The sequence below is a fragment of the Scleropages formosus genome, chromosome 7, assembly GCF_900964775.1.
Source record: "Scleropages formosus chromosome 7, fSclFor1.1, whole genome shotgun sequence".
Classification (NCBI taxonomy): Eukaryota; Metazoa; Chordata; class Actinopteri; order Osteoglossiformes; family Osteoglossidae; genus Scleropages; species Scleropages formosus.
Window position 1 is genome coordinate 6,899,156 of NC_041812.1, and position 16,260 is coordinate 6,915,415.

General features: G+C 46.9%; 1 protein-coding gene across 1 annotated transcript in view; it reads right to left on the reverse strand.

Moving 5' to 3' along the window:
* Positions 1 to 16,260, reverse strand: part of myo10 (myosin X) — a 113,776-nt gene that overhangs the window by 49,987 nt on the left and 47,529 nt on the right. The window contains exons 4-5 of the mRNA XM_029253576.1: positions 14,404 to 14,591; positions 86 to 220 (exon numbers count right to left, since the gene is read on the reverse strand). Coding sequence (XP_029109409.1) covers positions 86 to 220; positions 14,404 to 14,591 — 323 coding nt within the window. The remainder of the gene's footprint in view (positions 1 to 85; positions 221 to 14,403; positions 14,592 to 16,260) is intronic.

The window sequence follows — 16,260 nt, forward strand, 5'->3', positions numbered from 1 at the left end:
AGACAGTACATCTGGAGGGATGCTTCAAGCATCTCCATATCGCCTTGGGCACGGTTTCCATAGCAACGTGAGGGGGAGGCCCCACCTGCTCTCCAGCAATGCGTGCTCCACGTGGGACGTTCCTGCCTTGGCCGTAACCCCGAGGGAGCGCTGGCTCATGGCTGACAGGAAGCGCAGGATCAGCTTGGTGCTCTCGGTCTTGCCCGCCCCGCTCTCACCGCTGGAAAACACAGGATGGGAGGTTTAATACACCACTGGGGGGCACAGTAAAAACATGCAAATGAAGGAATCAGAACAAATCTGAGCAGCAGGTGGCTGCTGACATTATTCTCCAGACCACATTGTTGTTTTCTACCAGAGGACATTAAATTGATGCTAATAAGCCCAGCAAACATTATGGTGCATTGCCTGTTATTATTTATTTGCATTTATTCATTTAGCTGATGCTTTTCTTCAAAGCTAATCTACTTACAGTGATTTACCCCTTAATATAGCAGGGTCGTTTTTACAGTGTCAGTTCAGGACAAGTACATTGACCGAGGGCAGTACGGCAGGAGGTGGGATTCCCACCCGGGTCCAAAAGTGGTGGCTTTATCCCCTTTGCTATGCTATTCAACTTTCTTGTTTGTTCAAGGCAACATAATGACAGAATTAAGTTTATGATGAATAACATGTTCAAAGTTTTGGGTTCATTTTTCTGCAAAGCACGAGAGAAGACATTTGGTGGTCTACCCTTCATCATGCTGTCAAAGGGCAAATCTTTGGCTGAATATTGTGAATGTAGCCATAACAATGTCTGAATATTGATAAATAAGGCTGTTCTGCGCCCCATTTCCTGTGAAAGTGTGTAATATTAACAACAGAACGAAACACAAACAATATCATAGCGCGCAATTAGATGTGGGACGTTGCTGCCTAATGACAAGCATAAATTACACAGTGCCAGCGATGATTAGAAGTGTGTACTAATTGTGCGGCATACTAATATTTGTGCTTAATCGGTTAGAAATGCAGACAGCTAAAACAAGTCACCTCGCCAACTCGATTAAATGAGTTTTAGCCAAAGGAGCCAGTATATAACGGAACTCAAGAAATACACTGGCTCCTCATCCACTGAACACAATAGGGACTGGAAATTTTCCCACTTTTTTCCAAAATTAATAATACAGACGTCCCTCGATTTTTTTACATTTATTTATTTAGCAGACACTTTTCTTCAAAGTGGCTACCACTGAACTCTATGTAGTGTTACCAACCCACACACCTTATTCACCAGGGTAACTTACACTGCTAGATACACTACTTACAGAGGGTCACTCATCCATACATCAGTGGAACACAGTCTCTCGGTCACTCACACACTATGGGGAACCTGAACAGCCTGTCTTTGGACTGTGGAAGAAAACCCACACAGACACAGGGAGAACATGCAAACTCCACACAGACTGAGCGGGGATCGAACCCATGTCCTCTCATACTACCCAGGCACTGTGAGACAGCAGTGCTACCCGCTATGTCACCGTGCCACCCCCACAATTTAAAATGAAAATATGCAAAGTCCTGCCTTGTGCAGATTGTTGATGGATTCATCCTGAAAATGTGCTGCATTTGTCACATTGTTACTGATCACCAAAACTCAGCAACACCAGATATGAGCTGTAAACACTGTTGAAGCTCCTACTCTATTGCGAGTGTTTTAGTGACACCTGTCAGATGGATGTGTAAAAACAGGTTTGCAACATTCCTCTCCAAACAGAAATTTTTAGAAAATTGCTGAGTGAGGAAAGTGCAGTTGAAAAACGAATAAATCAAGCAGGAAACGCTGGCATATCGGTGCCTTTCCTCGGTCATTGTCCTCTTTTCTGCAGAGCTCAACCTCAGACAGAAAGCCATGGTGTGTTAATGAGTCCGGCGGCCTTCCGGAACAGATTCGGAAAGGTCTTCAAGTAGAGAGGAGAGAAGAAAATAATTTCACATTTTTCCCTTTGATGATTACAAACAAAGAGGGGAAATAGTTGGTTCCCTTTGCGTCAAGTTGCTGCCAGGAGAAGGTAACTTTTAATTAAAACCTGATTATGTGAAGCTGCGTGGGCGTGTTGTTTGACTGCAATTCTTATTTAACATCACTGCTTTATTTGATAATGTACAGATGTTTTCATTCATTCATTCATTCATTCATTCATTCATTCATTCGACACCTTTGCCCAAGGCAGATAAGAGCATCAGATAAGTAGCTTTACAGTGATTTACCCCATTTATACAGCCATGAATTTTTACTGTAGCGATTCAAAGATTTAAGAGTATTAGGTATTTTATTGCTAAAGTATCAGCTGAACGGTGCTGCAGTCCATTTTTCAAACATAAGACATGTTCTAAACATCATGGCGGAGGGCAGACTGTGCATGTGTGTTTGTAATGGAACATGATGCATATAGTGGCCAGTAGAGGGCAGGTGATACCAGGGAAATATTCAAACACACACAATCTGTGCAACCGCTTGTCCGGAGGGGGGTCGCGGCAAACCGGACCCCAAGGCAGCAATACAGGGCACAAGGCTGGAGGAGCAGTGGACACACCCCAGATGGGACACCAGCCCACTGCAAAGCACCCCAAGCAGAACTCGAACCCCAGACCCACCACAGAGTAGGCCCTGGCCAAACCCGCTGCACCGCTGTGCCACTGTGCCCCTCCCCCCAATGGAAATGTTAATAAAATCAAAACTGGAATATAAATATAATCAAAATATAAATATATAAATAAATATATGCCCATTATATACTATGAATAAATATATTTATATGCTAGAAATAGAATCGGAAAGAACTTTTGAATTTGACCTTATATGCTGCCTATGTTATATCACCTAACCCCACTGTTTGATTGGCTTTACCACACTCTGCACTGGTAGTTCCCCTGGCGGAGGAGGAGTCATCCAAACAAACTGAACATACCAGATTTCGATTTCACACTGACGGCTGGGGGGTTAACACGGCATCCCTTTACATGTGAGTCCATCAGGGGTCCCCTATTTACACAAAACCTCATGTGTACAGCAGGATGTTTATATGAGCCAAGCAGCGAAAGCAGTTTGCTCTGTGGGACAACGGCAGCGCCCACGATTTTGACCCGCAACGTGGGGATAGCGAGTTCAGCGGCCTAACCCTGATGGAAGTGCATGGTAACATAAACACAGACACAGAGGCACAGACACACACACACACACACGCATGCAAGCGGACCCCTGGGTGAGTCCCAGAGGACTGTCTATCTGAGGATGTGTGGGTCTCGCATTCCAGTTGCCAGGACCTCCCACTCCAGCGCTCCCAGCTGTGCTGTCTGTCTGGTGCCCCTCCTGGTGCCATAGAGTGTGACCCATTCTCACAGTGCCCTTGCAGCCTGGTGTGAAGTCTATTTGGTTCCCTGAGTGCTGCATGTTGACACTGCAAACACATGTCGACACTGCAAGCTCGGGCTGCCTAGAGACGGTCACTGTAAAGGATGTGCATTCCAGTACCGACAGGACCTGATCACTCCCTCTACCCAGGCATGAGTGGTACGCTTATTCCACCTCTGGCTCAGCAGAAGTCCAAAACTGAAAGCCTATCAGCTCTTGGTTTTGGTTCTCAGTGGTGGAAGGAGCTCCCTGCACCCCTCAGACCTGCTGAATCCCTTTCTGCTTTCAAGAATCTTTTTCAGACCCACTTGGCTCCATAAACTTACATCACATGTTCAGTCACAAATGACCTCTCTATTTCCAGTCAGTTCTATATGTGGCTACTGGTGCAACATTCGCCAACAAAAACAGGGGTTTTGGACAGACCTGGACGGTTCGACAGTCATTGGTCTGTATCTAAAAGGCTTCATCTGTTGCGAAATGCAGTTCTCTTTACTCTGAATTGTTCAGTGCATTGGAAAAAAGCATCTGGTCAATAAATAAATGCAAATGTAAATGCAAATTTAACGGCAGAGGTAGTGCGGCTTTGCCAGGCTGCCCACAGACCATCCGACTGGAGTACGGGGGCCGCTGGGCCTCTGGCAAACGGAAGTGTAGCAATGTTACCTGATTGGGCCGAGCAGCTGCCAATCATCCACCTGGGATGGGCCGGGGAGCAGCTGACCAATGGGACGAGAAGGGCGGGAGAGAGGACGCTGAGTCACAACCCAAACAGTGCTGCTGTGCTCTGTGGCTTGACCCATGACCTCACTTCGCAGGAAGAGCTCTAATTCCACCCCACAGGGGCAAAAGGGGCTTGTACAGGAGGTGCGGGGGCAATGTGGCGAGTGAAACAGCAGGCCGCCGCTTTGCAAAAAGAGCACGGCACGCAAATGGGCCAGCTCTCCTGCCGAGTCCGGTCTTTTCGCTCTTCCCCCGCAAAGAAGGGCCGCAGCCCAGATGGGCCCAGCGAGATTTCGGTGCTCTGGAATGTTCTCTACCAAAATATTTACACTGACACAGAGGTGGTGCAGCGCGCGGCTTGGATGTGCTGAGGAGCGAGCGAGAGTCCAATCCCGCCCACCTCATTCCTCCCAAGTGAAGAGGGGTTATCGGTTCCTTGGCCTCCAGTCACATATCTGTTTCTGAGAACAACAACCGGGGCTGAATTACCGCTGCCCTGGACAGCAGCTTCGGGGATCAATAAACGTTTAATATTATTTTAATAGAAATGCTGATAACTTTACACAGCGCGAGACAGTTACAAGGGCCTTCCTGCTGCTCTACGAGGTGGAAGTAAACGTGGCCGAGCTTTCCAGGGATAAGATTCGAGTTAAGGCTTCCTCACATCTGGGAGCGTCTCGTGTTAAATTTCAGCGCAGAAATAATAGTACTAAAAGGGCTCGTGTGTTTGGGGGGGGGGATAACAGGGACATGCTATTAATACGCCTTGAATAAGCAAGCAGTTGTGCTGATGCAGGTGGTGTTTGCTGCCAAAAGCCACGGTGCACCAGCAGGCGCTTTGAGAAAGAAGGCCTCGTCCCCTTTAAGGGCTAGGCCAAGCATTAAAAAATGAGCAACTACCAATAGTGATGAATGGGGAGTTTCACTTAGTCCCGCAGAAATCCAGAGTTTATATTTATTGTATAGAAAAAAAACATTTTCTTAAACAGAAACCATGGCACACATAGTAAAACTATATGAGGTACTGTGCACTCTGTCGGGAAACATCCATTATCAATCATCCCTACATCATCAATAACTGCTTGTCCAGTGCAGTGTTTCGGTGGTCCAGAGTCTATCCCGGAAACACAGGGTGTGAGGCAGGGCACACAGGGCCATTAGAGGTCAGCCACACACACTAATTCACTCAAACACAAGAATGGCAACTTAGAGTCACTAATTCACCTGAAAAATTTGTCTTTGGACTGTGGGAAGAAACCAGAGCACCTGGAGGAAACCTAAGAGAACATGAGTTAAACGTACAAACTGCACACAGGTTGAGGTGGTTTGAAACCCATGTCCGAACCCACAGCCCAGAAGCTGCGAGGCTCCAGTGCCACCTGCTGCACCACAGCCCTTGTCCAGAAACACCTCAGACATCACGAGTCAGACGCAGAATGAAAAGCAAAGAGTGGATAATAAGGCAGCAGGTGGCGTACTGCTTAGAGCTGCCACTTTAGACTCGAAGACCTAGGTTTGAATCCCGCCACCTGCTGCAGTACCATTGATCAAGGTACTTTCATTGATCTTCTCCAGTAAAAACTACCCAGCTGTATGAATGGGTGAATTAATGTGATGTCACAGGGTGAACTAATCTGGAGAAAAGTACTTGCTAAGTGAATAAATATCAGTCTCATCACATTTGAACTCCAGTTTCAAAATTGTCATAAAACCCCCCAGTCCCTGCCTCCTGGGGGAACTGCAATCGCCGGAGACCCTTTGCAGCAACCCAACCCTACTGGAATGGTGTCTGGGGGGGTATGATTGGGGCTGGTGTTCCCAGTCTACTAAACATGTGGGTGGCTGCTCTTAGAAGAGCTGCGCGCCCTCAGGTGCCTTGTTCTCACAGTAGGCGGTAGGAGCGTGTGCAACGGGGCCTGACATTCCTGGCCAGATGCCAAGGGGACAGGCTATGACACTATAGCACGGAGGAGAGAGCGCTACCGATCCAGACCAGTAGGGGTCATGTTAAACCGTGCCGGGAGGTGGTCTGCCCAACCCCCTAAAGGGAAACACTGTCTGTGAACCTGGCAGGCCTCATAAATCCAAACAGTTCCATATCTCTAGTTTTCTCAGCGCTGTATGAAAGCCCATACCACCCCTGAGGTGCCTCCCCCCCAACCCCACCCCCAGAACAGTTGAGTTTATTGATGGTCAAATCCCGGGTGTTAGAGCAGGACCCGTCGGGGTTACAATGGCTCCTTGCTCCTCTGTCGCTTGAACAGGTTATTGCCATGACCTTCATCTCTTGAATGACCCTACCGTGACCCCATATAATCTCTGGAATAACTGTCATTTGGTGGAAATGAGCAGACCCCCACATGCAAAGTCAGAGTCCAGGCAGTGATTTAGCCCCAGATATGTTAATGAGGGACCAGGACAAATTATGAATTTTGGTTATGAAATGGTGGCAACTGTGAATTTCTCTGCAGAGAAATAAATAATAAAGTATTATCCTATCCTGTCCAACCCTACCCTGTCCAGTCCTGTGCTATCAAAATTTATCGCAATAATTAGTAGTGTCCGAAAATCTTTGAAACACATCCTTTAAAGTTTTGTTTCAGGGATTCCTCCTTGAAAACAGCAGTAAAGCATCAGGTCTCAGGCATAAATTAACATTAATTTCTTTATAATTTAATGCTCTGGAGGTAGTAATTTGTGCTGTAGTATCTTACAAAAGTAAAAGTAACAGTTTTAGAGCAGAAACCTTAAGGCCTCAAGTCCCTTGTCTTTGTTCTAGAATCTGCAGTAAATTTGTACCAAGGGAATACCGTAATGGAGAGAAATTCACACTGACATGAGAGGAAGGGGCACAGCTCAAGGTTATCGGAGCAGAAGCTCACATTGTCTCCATGGCAACACACACCACGCCCACAGCAGAGTGAGGGGCCAATCATTGCAGCTGGACATAGAATGGGCCAATGGAAGGGCCGGATGACAGGCCAATAGGCTGTTCAAAAATGAAGTGCGTTTGTTTCACACAGCGTACCGAAGTGTGTTTTATACACCATAGTGAGGTGTGCTTCATACACCGTAACAAGGCAAGTACATTTTTCTACGTCACACTGACCATTTTGGATGCAGTAGATTCTTGGTGCCACTAAGTGGAAAACACATTTGAAAATACACTGTGCATTTATCAATCACCTTCTGTGGGTCTTTTTGCCGTTCTGAGAAATAACGGGCCGGGTTTTAGCCGACGTGTGGAAAAACGAAAACGAGCAGCTTAAGTTTGGAAGCGAGCAGATTTAGTGGTCCGTCATCTGAATGAGGAATGTGGTGCGGCATTAATGAGCACATGGCTTTCATTTGGGCGAGTGACACCGGGGTCCAGGCCCGGCGCTGCCCCCTCCACATTTCGCTCCTGGGTTGCGACCCATTGCTACCACCCCCCTCCACACACATGCATGCCCCCTCCCACCCACACACCACTGGTTAAAGCACTTTCATCCCAGAAGAGGCCTAAAGCAAAGGACGCCCTGATACAGGCTACATGCTGGAGACTCCCATCCAGGATCGGACACAGGAAGGGCAACGCTAAAACTTGTGATCGGCACAATCAGCGGTTGTCCGCAAACTTATTTACTAATATAAAACAAATAGACTTTATTAAAATAACATAACTGGACAGCCAGCAGCGTAACGGTTAGCACTGCTGCCTCTGGATCCAAAGGCTGCAGGTACGATCTCCAGCTGTAGTACCCTGGAGCAAGGTACTTACCCTAAATTGCTCCAGTAAAATTACCCAGCTGTGTAAAGAGTTGTAAGTTTGTAATAATAATTGTAATCTTAACACTGTAAGATGCTTTGGAGAAAAGCATTGAATGAAAAATAAAATATGCAAAATAAAAGCCAACGAGCCCCCAATGGCGACTCCACTTCTTGGGTTTGGGGGACAAAGTGTAGCTGGTTTTGGTTACAGAGAATAACAAAGAAGGCTTTGGGCAATAGCGCACCCCACTGTTCTAGAACATCCTATCATTAAGGCCCCATCGGCCCCGTTAAATGCACCAGTGCCCCGTTAATAAGCAGCAAACAATTGGGCTCATGAAAAGGAGGCAAAAAGCGCAGTTAAACTGAATCCAAACTTTACCAAACTTTATTAATTACATTTACTTCGCATCTCAGAGCTCCTTTAGCGAGGTGTCAAAGGCAAAGAATCTCCTGTAAAATCACAGTTAACCAAACTGCATACTTCCAGGAATAACCCTGAACGTTTTGCTCACGTTACTACAACGCGATAAAATGCTGCCGATCGGCGCCACGTCATTTTAACCGAAAACACTAATCGCGGCGGAACGAGAGCCCGAGCTCGTGCGGCGGATATTGTTGGGGACGTCAGGCAGCGGTTCCACCATTTCTTCACTTCCGCATTATTCCCTGTAATGCTCATACGCCACATGGGAATTTGCAGCTGCGTTTTTTAAACAGACGGGGTATGAGATGCTTAAGCTGGAAAAGCAGAAAAATAAGAAAGAAACAGTAAAGTCAGCACATCTAATGCCCCGCCCCCAAAGACAAAGCTGCTTTTAATAGTGAGGGGGTGGATGGGGCAGACCGCGAACGCATGCACCTGGAGCGACAGCCGGGTTCCTGTCAATCAATAAACCTCAATCGGACTAACTGTCGGGGACAATTGATCATTAGGCTCAAGGGGCAGGCGGTCCCAGGTGTCGACACGACGAGGGCTTCGGTGATCTACGGGCCTCTTGAATTTCAATGAATATTTTTTTCTCGCCTCTGTGGGGGTGGCCGTGGTGTGAGGAAGGTCTATTGAGACACGTCCCCGGATCCCCTCAGGACAGCCTCGGTCGAGTAATTACCGCTCTGGCTTTCTACTGAGCCGATCAATTATTTACACCTTTGCAGCAGTCCACACGGCAAACTGAGCGGAGGTAACACGGTGGCCACGGACCCAAACGTTTGGCGGATTGAAAAAATAAACCAGGGACCGCAGTACAAGTGACATTTTAGCAGATGGCGTAGCGGTTACAACTGTCGCCTTACAATCGAAAGACCGGGTTTGATCCCTGCTCCTGCTGTCCAGCAGTTACTCTGAATTCAAAGAGTAAAATTACCCAACTGCCTGGATGTATAAATAATAATTAGCTGCTTACTTAACAAACCTTACATTGTAATTCACTTTTGACAGTGTCAGAGAAAAAATAATAAAAAAAATAATAATAATAATAACATGGCGCAGCAGGCTTTGGCTGGGTCCTGGAGTTTGACTGTGTCCCCTCCCCTTCCAGCCTTGCGCCCTGTGTTGCCGGGTTAGGTTCCAGTTCGCTGCGACCCCGCTCGGAACAAGCGGTTTCAGACAGTGTGTGTGATATCATTATTATTAAACCATCATGTTTAGGGGCCATAACCTCAGACAGGATGCCAGTCTGCTGCAAGGCACCCCAAGAAGGGCTTGAACCCCAGACCCACCGCAGAGCAGACCCTGGCCAAACCCACTGTGCCACCGCAATAATAAGAAAATTCTTCTTCTTCTTCTTCTTCTTCTTCTTCTTCTTCTTCTTCTTCTTATTATTATTATTATTATTATTATTATTATTATTATTATTTATACAACGGGGTGTGGTGGGTTGGACCTCGTCCTGCTCTCCAGTGGGTCTGGGGTTCGAGTCCCGCTTGGGGTGCCTTGCGACGGACTGGCGTCCCGTCCTGGGTGTGTCCCCTCTCCCTCCAGCCTCACGCCCTGCGTTGCCGGGTAGGCTCCGGTTCCCCGCGACCGTGTATGGGACAAGCGGTTCCGAAAATGTGTGTGTGTATTATTTATACCCCTAAACATGACAGTAAAGGGCTACCTTGACATGCAGTAGAGACACAGGCAGTAATGTTTCTTCAGTTACAAAACAGGCTTGATTAGAAGTATTAGAAAGTAATAAGTTCAGGCCTGGGACCACAACATGTACAGTATCTATGGGAAAATCCCTTTTTCTTTGAAAAAGTAAACAGCCTGGGGTGCACGGAGGGGCTCTAAAGCTCACTAAGAGCAGTCTGTGTGTGAGAGTGGGGGAAAATCCTAGTCACACGCACTCAGCGTGTGTGCCTGTGAGCGTATACGCATTTGTGTGAGTGTGTGCATGTGACGCGGTACAAGTTCTGATCCCAAATGGGGCAAGAGGCGCCGGGGAGCATAGGGGTCACAGCTGTTGTCTTGCAATCGAAGGAAAAGGATTCGAATCTCTGCTCCTGCTGCGGTTCCCTTGATCACGGAACTTATTGTGAATGCGCTAAAAGTTACCCATCTGTATAAATGTGTCATAACTGCACGAAGCTTAGTGTACAAACTTCACATTGTAAGTCATCCTGGACAAAGGTGTCAGCTAAATGAACAACCCCAAACTACAGCCTTCTGGTTACAAGTCCTAATTCTTCAATGTCCCCCATCCTTTGAGGGCCAAGCGCCAAGGGACACGCTGTGTCATTAGGCAGGCTGGCACCGCCATACACACTGGCACGGGGTTCTACGCTGTTCGGCGGCAGCCAGTTTTCTCACATGTGGTCCCCAGATGCTCCGCTGGCGCCTGCCGTTTTAGATAGAATGGCACAACTGTTTCCCCTTCGCTTTTGTTGCTAGAATCCGTCTTCTGCTTTCACTTCACGTTCACATAAAGCAATCGAGTCCTTCATATCCTGTCAAGCCTTAGAAACAAGAGAACAGTTTATCCTTTAAGGTGAAGCCGATACACTCCGTGTGTCACTAAACCAGAACCGTACGCAATTCGGCGCTCATGTAAAACACTGTAGAAACAATCCGATCACGTGTCGGTGGCAAAACAGAAAGAATCATGACCGAGCGGGAAAATAACTATGTATCGCACGGTCTCGAAAACATTTCTGGGATCTACGCAGACATCCAGTTTCTTCTTTTTGTTTGCAGTCTTTGGCTTCGCAACGGGACCGTTACACAGCGTACATATGTCTTTCATTACGCACAATTCTCCAGCACCTTCCGGAAACTGATAAAGATTGCCTCCTTAATTAGTCCTCAAAAGGGTAAGAAAGTAACACCATATAATTCCTGGCTAACTGCAGCGATAAATGTCTTCAAGAGAACGGGGCTATTTGTCTTGGGATGTTCCTCTGTTTCAAGGGCATTTCATCTGACCCTCGCTGGGGTAAGACAAACAGCTCGTGCCTTCCAGCTGCTGAGCGTGCAACATCAAACCGGCACGCTACATTGTCTATGGATAGGAGCCTCATGGCTGGAATGGAAAAGCGTTATCTAGCACCAGCAGGAAGGATGCCGGTGTCCGCTCTCCCTCCTAAATGCGGATTTGAATATTATCGCCGCATTCAAAAATAACCTGAGATGTTTGATGCCGGAGGCCGCTCGATGCGTGCCGTTACGTACGCAGCAACAGTGTAAAGAACGGGAAAGCGCAACGCTTCACGTACTGCAATCTCGGAGGAAGGACGTGAGGACGGAGCCAAAGGACACAAAGATAAAACGCGGGCGGATGTCCAGTCCGCAGGACCCGAGAGTGCAAACTCAAGAAGTCTCGAGGAGGAAGTTTATATTAATCCAGACTGACTAAAAAGTTTGTTTTATCGGGTTTCAGAACGGCACGGAAAATAACTGCCGTCTTTTCTGATAATAAACGCAAAACTGCTGTAACACGTAGTTACGACGGAGAAAATGCAGAGAAGGTGAGCCATGCAGAGCTGACAGGGAGATGTTTTATAGCTCTTCAGGGATATCTAGGCCCACAACACCGCACTATTCTGTTTTCCTTTCTAGTTTCGGCATAAACAGCTCTACTGTGGGTCAACAGATGTGTAAGAGACTCTGTAAGAGCACTCATTTCATTCATTTTCAGGGGCAGCAGGTGGTTTAGCAGTTAGAGCTGTGAGCTGGAAGTGAAAAGGTTGCAATCCATGTCCCCACTTTGACCAAGCTGCTCAAAACCATCCTATGGCTTTATGGCAGGGTGACTGCCTAACACCAGTTGCTGGATAAAAACCAATGTGATCACAAAACGCCAGAAAGGGACTCCATAAAAAGTCAGTGAAAACTGAATGAAATATTTAACTACGTTGAGCCCATTTTGACTAATAACAGGGGAAAAAAAATATCTGCAGGGGGTGCGGTGGTGCAATGGGTTGGACCGGGTCCTGCTCTCCGGTGGGTCAGGGGTTCGAGTCCCGCTTGGGGTGCCTTGCGACGGACTGGCGTCCCGTCCTGGGTGTGTCCCCTCCCCCTCCGGCCTTACGCCATGTGTTGCCGGGTTAGGCTCTGGCTCCCTGCGACCTTGTATAGGACAAGAGGCTTCAGACATACTTTAACTACCGCCTCTGTTCTCACCATCTTATTACGATGAGTCCTGCAAGAACAGAAGAATACTCCACAAGCTCTGCTTCCACTTTTTTGTGCTCCACAGTTGTTTCCCCATGTGTAGATTTTTCAACCTCTAAAATGTTCTATCTTCACCCTTCACTGCACAAAACTGCTCATCTGCCCTCTGTTCCACACCGAAGTCCCTAAACTCCAAAATACTTTTCATCCTTTCAATATACGCTTCTCCCCCTCCGCTTTCCATTTCACGTTGTTGTGCTCCACTTCAAAATGCCGTTTCAGCACCTTTAACTGTTCATGTGCTTTTCGCTTCACACACAATATCAGTAAAAAGTCAGACTAGACTTGCTGGAAACTTTCTGGTCCTGCAACTATGTTTTTGAATCTGCATGATCATACCTGTGATAATTTATAACCTTTCGACCCTAAGCTGTCTAGGATATATCTCCTTTTTCTCCTTATGTTGTCTATCTGTATGCTTTTTGACCCTAGGCTCTGCATAGCACCAATTTTTTTAAAAAAGAATGTTTTACACAGGGGGGTGCGGTGGTGCAGTGGGTTGGACCGCAGTCCTGCTCTCCGGTGGGTCTGGGGTTCAAGTCCCGCTTGGGGTGCCTTGCGACGGACTGGCGTCCCGTCCTGGGTGTGTCCCTTCCCCCTCCGGCCTTACGCCCTGTGTTACCGGGTGGGCTCCGGGATCCCGTATGGGATGAGCGGTTCTGAAAATGTGTGTGTGTTTTACACAGTGGGGGGTGCGGTGGTGCAGTGGGTTTGACTGGGTCTTCCTCTCTGGTGGGTCTGGGGTTTAAGTCCCCCTTGGGGTGCCTTGCAGCGGACTGGCGTCCTGTCCTGGGTGTGTCCTCTCCCCCTCCTGTGTTACGCCCTTTGTTGCTGGGTTAGGCTCTGGCTTGTCGTGGGACAAGTGGTATCAGACTCTGTGTGTGTGTGTATGTGTGTGTGTGTGTGTGTGTTTGTGTTTTACACAAAGGTTATGTTATGAAATTCTCCTTCTTTCTTCTCCAAATTGTTCTTGCACAACTTTGAGGTGTGTTCGATGTTGGAATTGCTCTGAAGGCTGAAGGACTGTCCAACTAGCTGTAATCTTGATGGAGTGGCATACCTCCTAAGTATGCCAAGGTAGCCACGCTGGATGACATTGTCATGGGCTTGGCAATGATGAGCAAAAGAAAACCCTGCATCACACTGCCTTCCTCCGTGGTGGAGAGTGGAAACCACAACCAGCTGAATTCATGTGTTCGTGCTCCCTGTATCTTACAAATACTTACTAGTTGGACCATAATATTTCAAATAAACACACACACACACACACACATTGTCTGAAACCGCTTGTCCCAAGTGGGGTTGCGGCGGACCGGAGCCTAACCTGGCAACTTCATCTCATAGGAAATACAATTTGTGCATTACATTAGGAGAAAGAGACATAATTGCAGATGTGTGATTTTTAAGTACAGGCAGTTTTCACCATATGCATCAATGTTTGCCACACGAGTAGCTGCATAAAACTTTCAAAATATCGAAGATTCCTGACCACATTCCTAGTAATTTTTTTTTAGATATATAAAAACATTTACGTTACATTACAGAAGTAGCTGTGTAAAGGACTGCTCCGGGCATGATCTTAAAGTTAGGGTGCATGAACATTTACACCTTACATAAACTTAGATCATGGGTAAAGTGACTCTGGAAGAGGTGAGTTTTAAGGCCCTTTTTAAATGTGGACAAAGATTCAGCAGTTCTGAAAGAGGCGGGGGAGGTCTTTCTGCCAGAACCGAGAACCACTGTGCTTTACCTTTCATGTGTGGGAACACCAAGCGGGCAGATGTGGAAGAGCGCAGCAGTCTTGTTGGGGTGTAGCGGATAATCCACCTTCATGCACACCACTGTTCAACCCTCATCTAATCCATATCACTGCTCTCACCTTATGAGCACACACTGGTTCTCCATCCTCTTCCACAGCGAGCGGTAGCATTCATTGGCCACTGCGAAGATGTGCGGGGCAACCTCTCCTAGATGATGTCTGCTGTAGAGCTCCACGTTGGGCTTGTCGTATAGGTGAGGGATCGGCTCGTAAGGGTTAACCGCCGCCAGGATGGAGCCAATGTACGTCTACGGAAGAAACACACACAACATGACTTATTTTGATGTAAAACAGAACAGTTGCACGCACTGACAAATAAATCACAGACTCTGGATGCGGGGTCAGAAAATATCAAACTCGACACAAAGCCAGGCACTGGCCGAACAAGAACAATGATTCTTTTTTTAGGAGTTCCACTGACAGCGTGTGGGGCTGTTTGAAGTTTTAAGCCCTTGCAGATCCACCGTGTAGGAAATCTAATGGAAGCTGGAGCTGGTACATTGAGCCGTTTCTTCCCGAGTCTGTCCCGCGCTCAATAGCCTCTGATGTGTGTGCCATTAGAATTGGAAATGTTCTAGCCACTGCTTCTGGCACAGGATGAAATGAAACCTCTCCATCAGTTTGCGCTTGTTTTTTCACCATTTAAAATTCTGTATTTTTAGAGCTGGAGTCAAACACTTGATGTAAAAAGTGGTTTTGTACTTGTCAAAACTTGCTACGTTGCCTACAGCACTTTCTACGGGGAAAAGAAATACTATTTAAAGTCTGCACATAAAGGCTTTAAAGGACACAGATTAAAGCATTTTGTTTTTTTATCCAATACCGAAATACGACATATACACAACAGACTATACCCAAGGTCATAAACACAAGACTATTCATCTGTCAACTGAAACTGTAATAAGTAACAACAGAAATGAATTTAAATAAAGGTAAAAAACAATAATAAATGTTGCAAAAATACAGAAACCTGTAGACATTTCCCCATTTGGGAGTCTAAGAAAACACAAGCCAACAAATAACACTTATGCAAGTCTTATTCGTACAGTAGAAAAACACATGATTTGCTATATGAAGGTCAGCCACCGCTGATGTTTTTCTAACTGCCGAAGTTCTCTTATACGTTATGTCTGCTTTCGCTCCATTTGTGCTGCCCTAACCGTTCCCGAAGTTTAAACAAGGCCTTATATTGTCCCTATGCAAAAAAAACAGAAAAAAAAAAAAACCCAAGAAACCGCTTAAAGAGGAGTGCTCTTGGCCTTCGCTGACCACTGCTGGAGCAGTGACGGAGATAATGAATAGCTCTGGAAAGGGCTCTGATACTTGTGAAAACAAACTGCGCTCATGTTTCATTGCGTCTGGCATATCTGGGCCTTCGCACAACCCAAGCTGCTCCAAACTGTTTCAACTCACCTCCTGTTGTGGAGTCAGGAGAGAACTAGCTGCCCCTACATTTAAACTAACACCTTAATGCACAAATGTTTTGACAGTAAGCTTCTACCAAAAACATGAGTCCAATTTTACAGTCATTAGGTCAGAGCCGCCAATTATTATCAGCCATTATTTAGCCGATGCCTCTGTTTAAGGCAACTTGCTTTGTTAGGTCTGTTTAACACACACACACACACACACACACACACACACACATTTTCAGAGCTGCTTGTCCCATAGGGGGTCGCGGGGAACCGGAGCCTACCCGGCAACACAGGGCGTAAGGCCGGAGGGGGAGGGGAAACACCCTGGACGGGACGCCAGTCCATCGCAAGGCACCCCAAGCGGGACTTGAACCCCAGACCCACCAGAGAGCAGGACCCGGTCCAACCCACTGCACCACTGCACCACCGCACCCCCTCTGTTTAATAATATACTAAAAATGATTTACCCACTTACACCGCTGGGTCATTTTACTGTATCAAT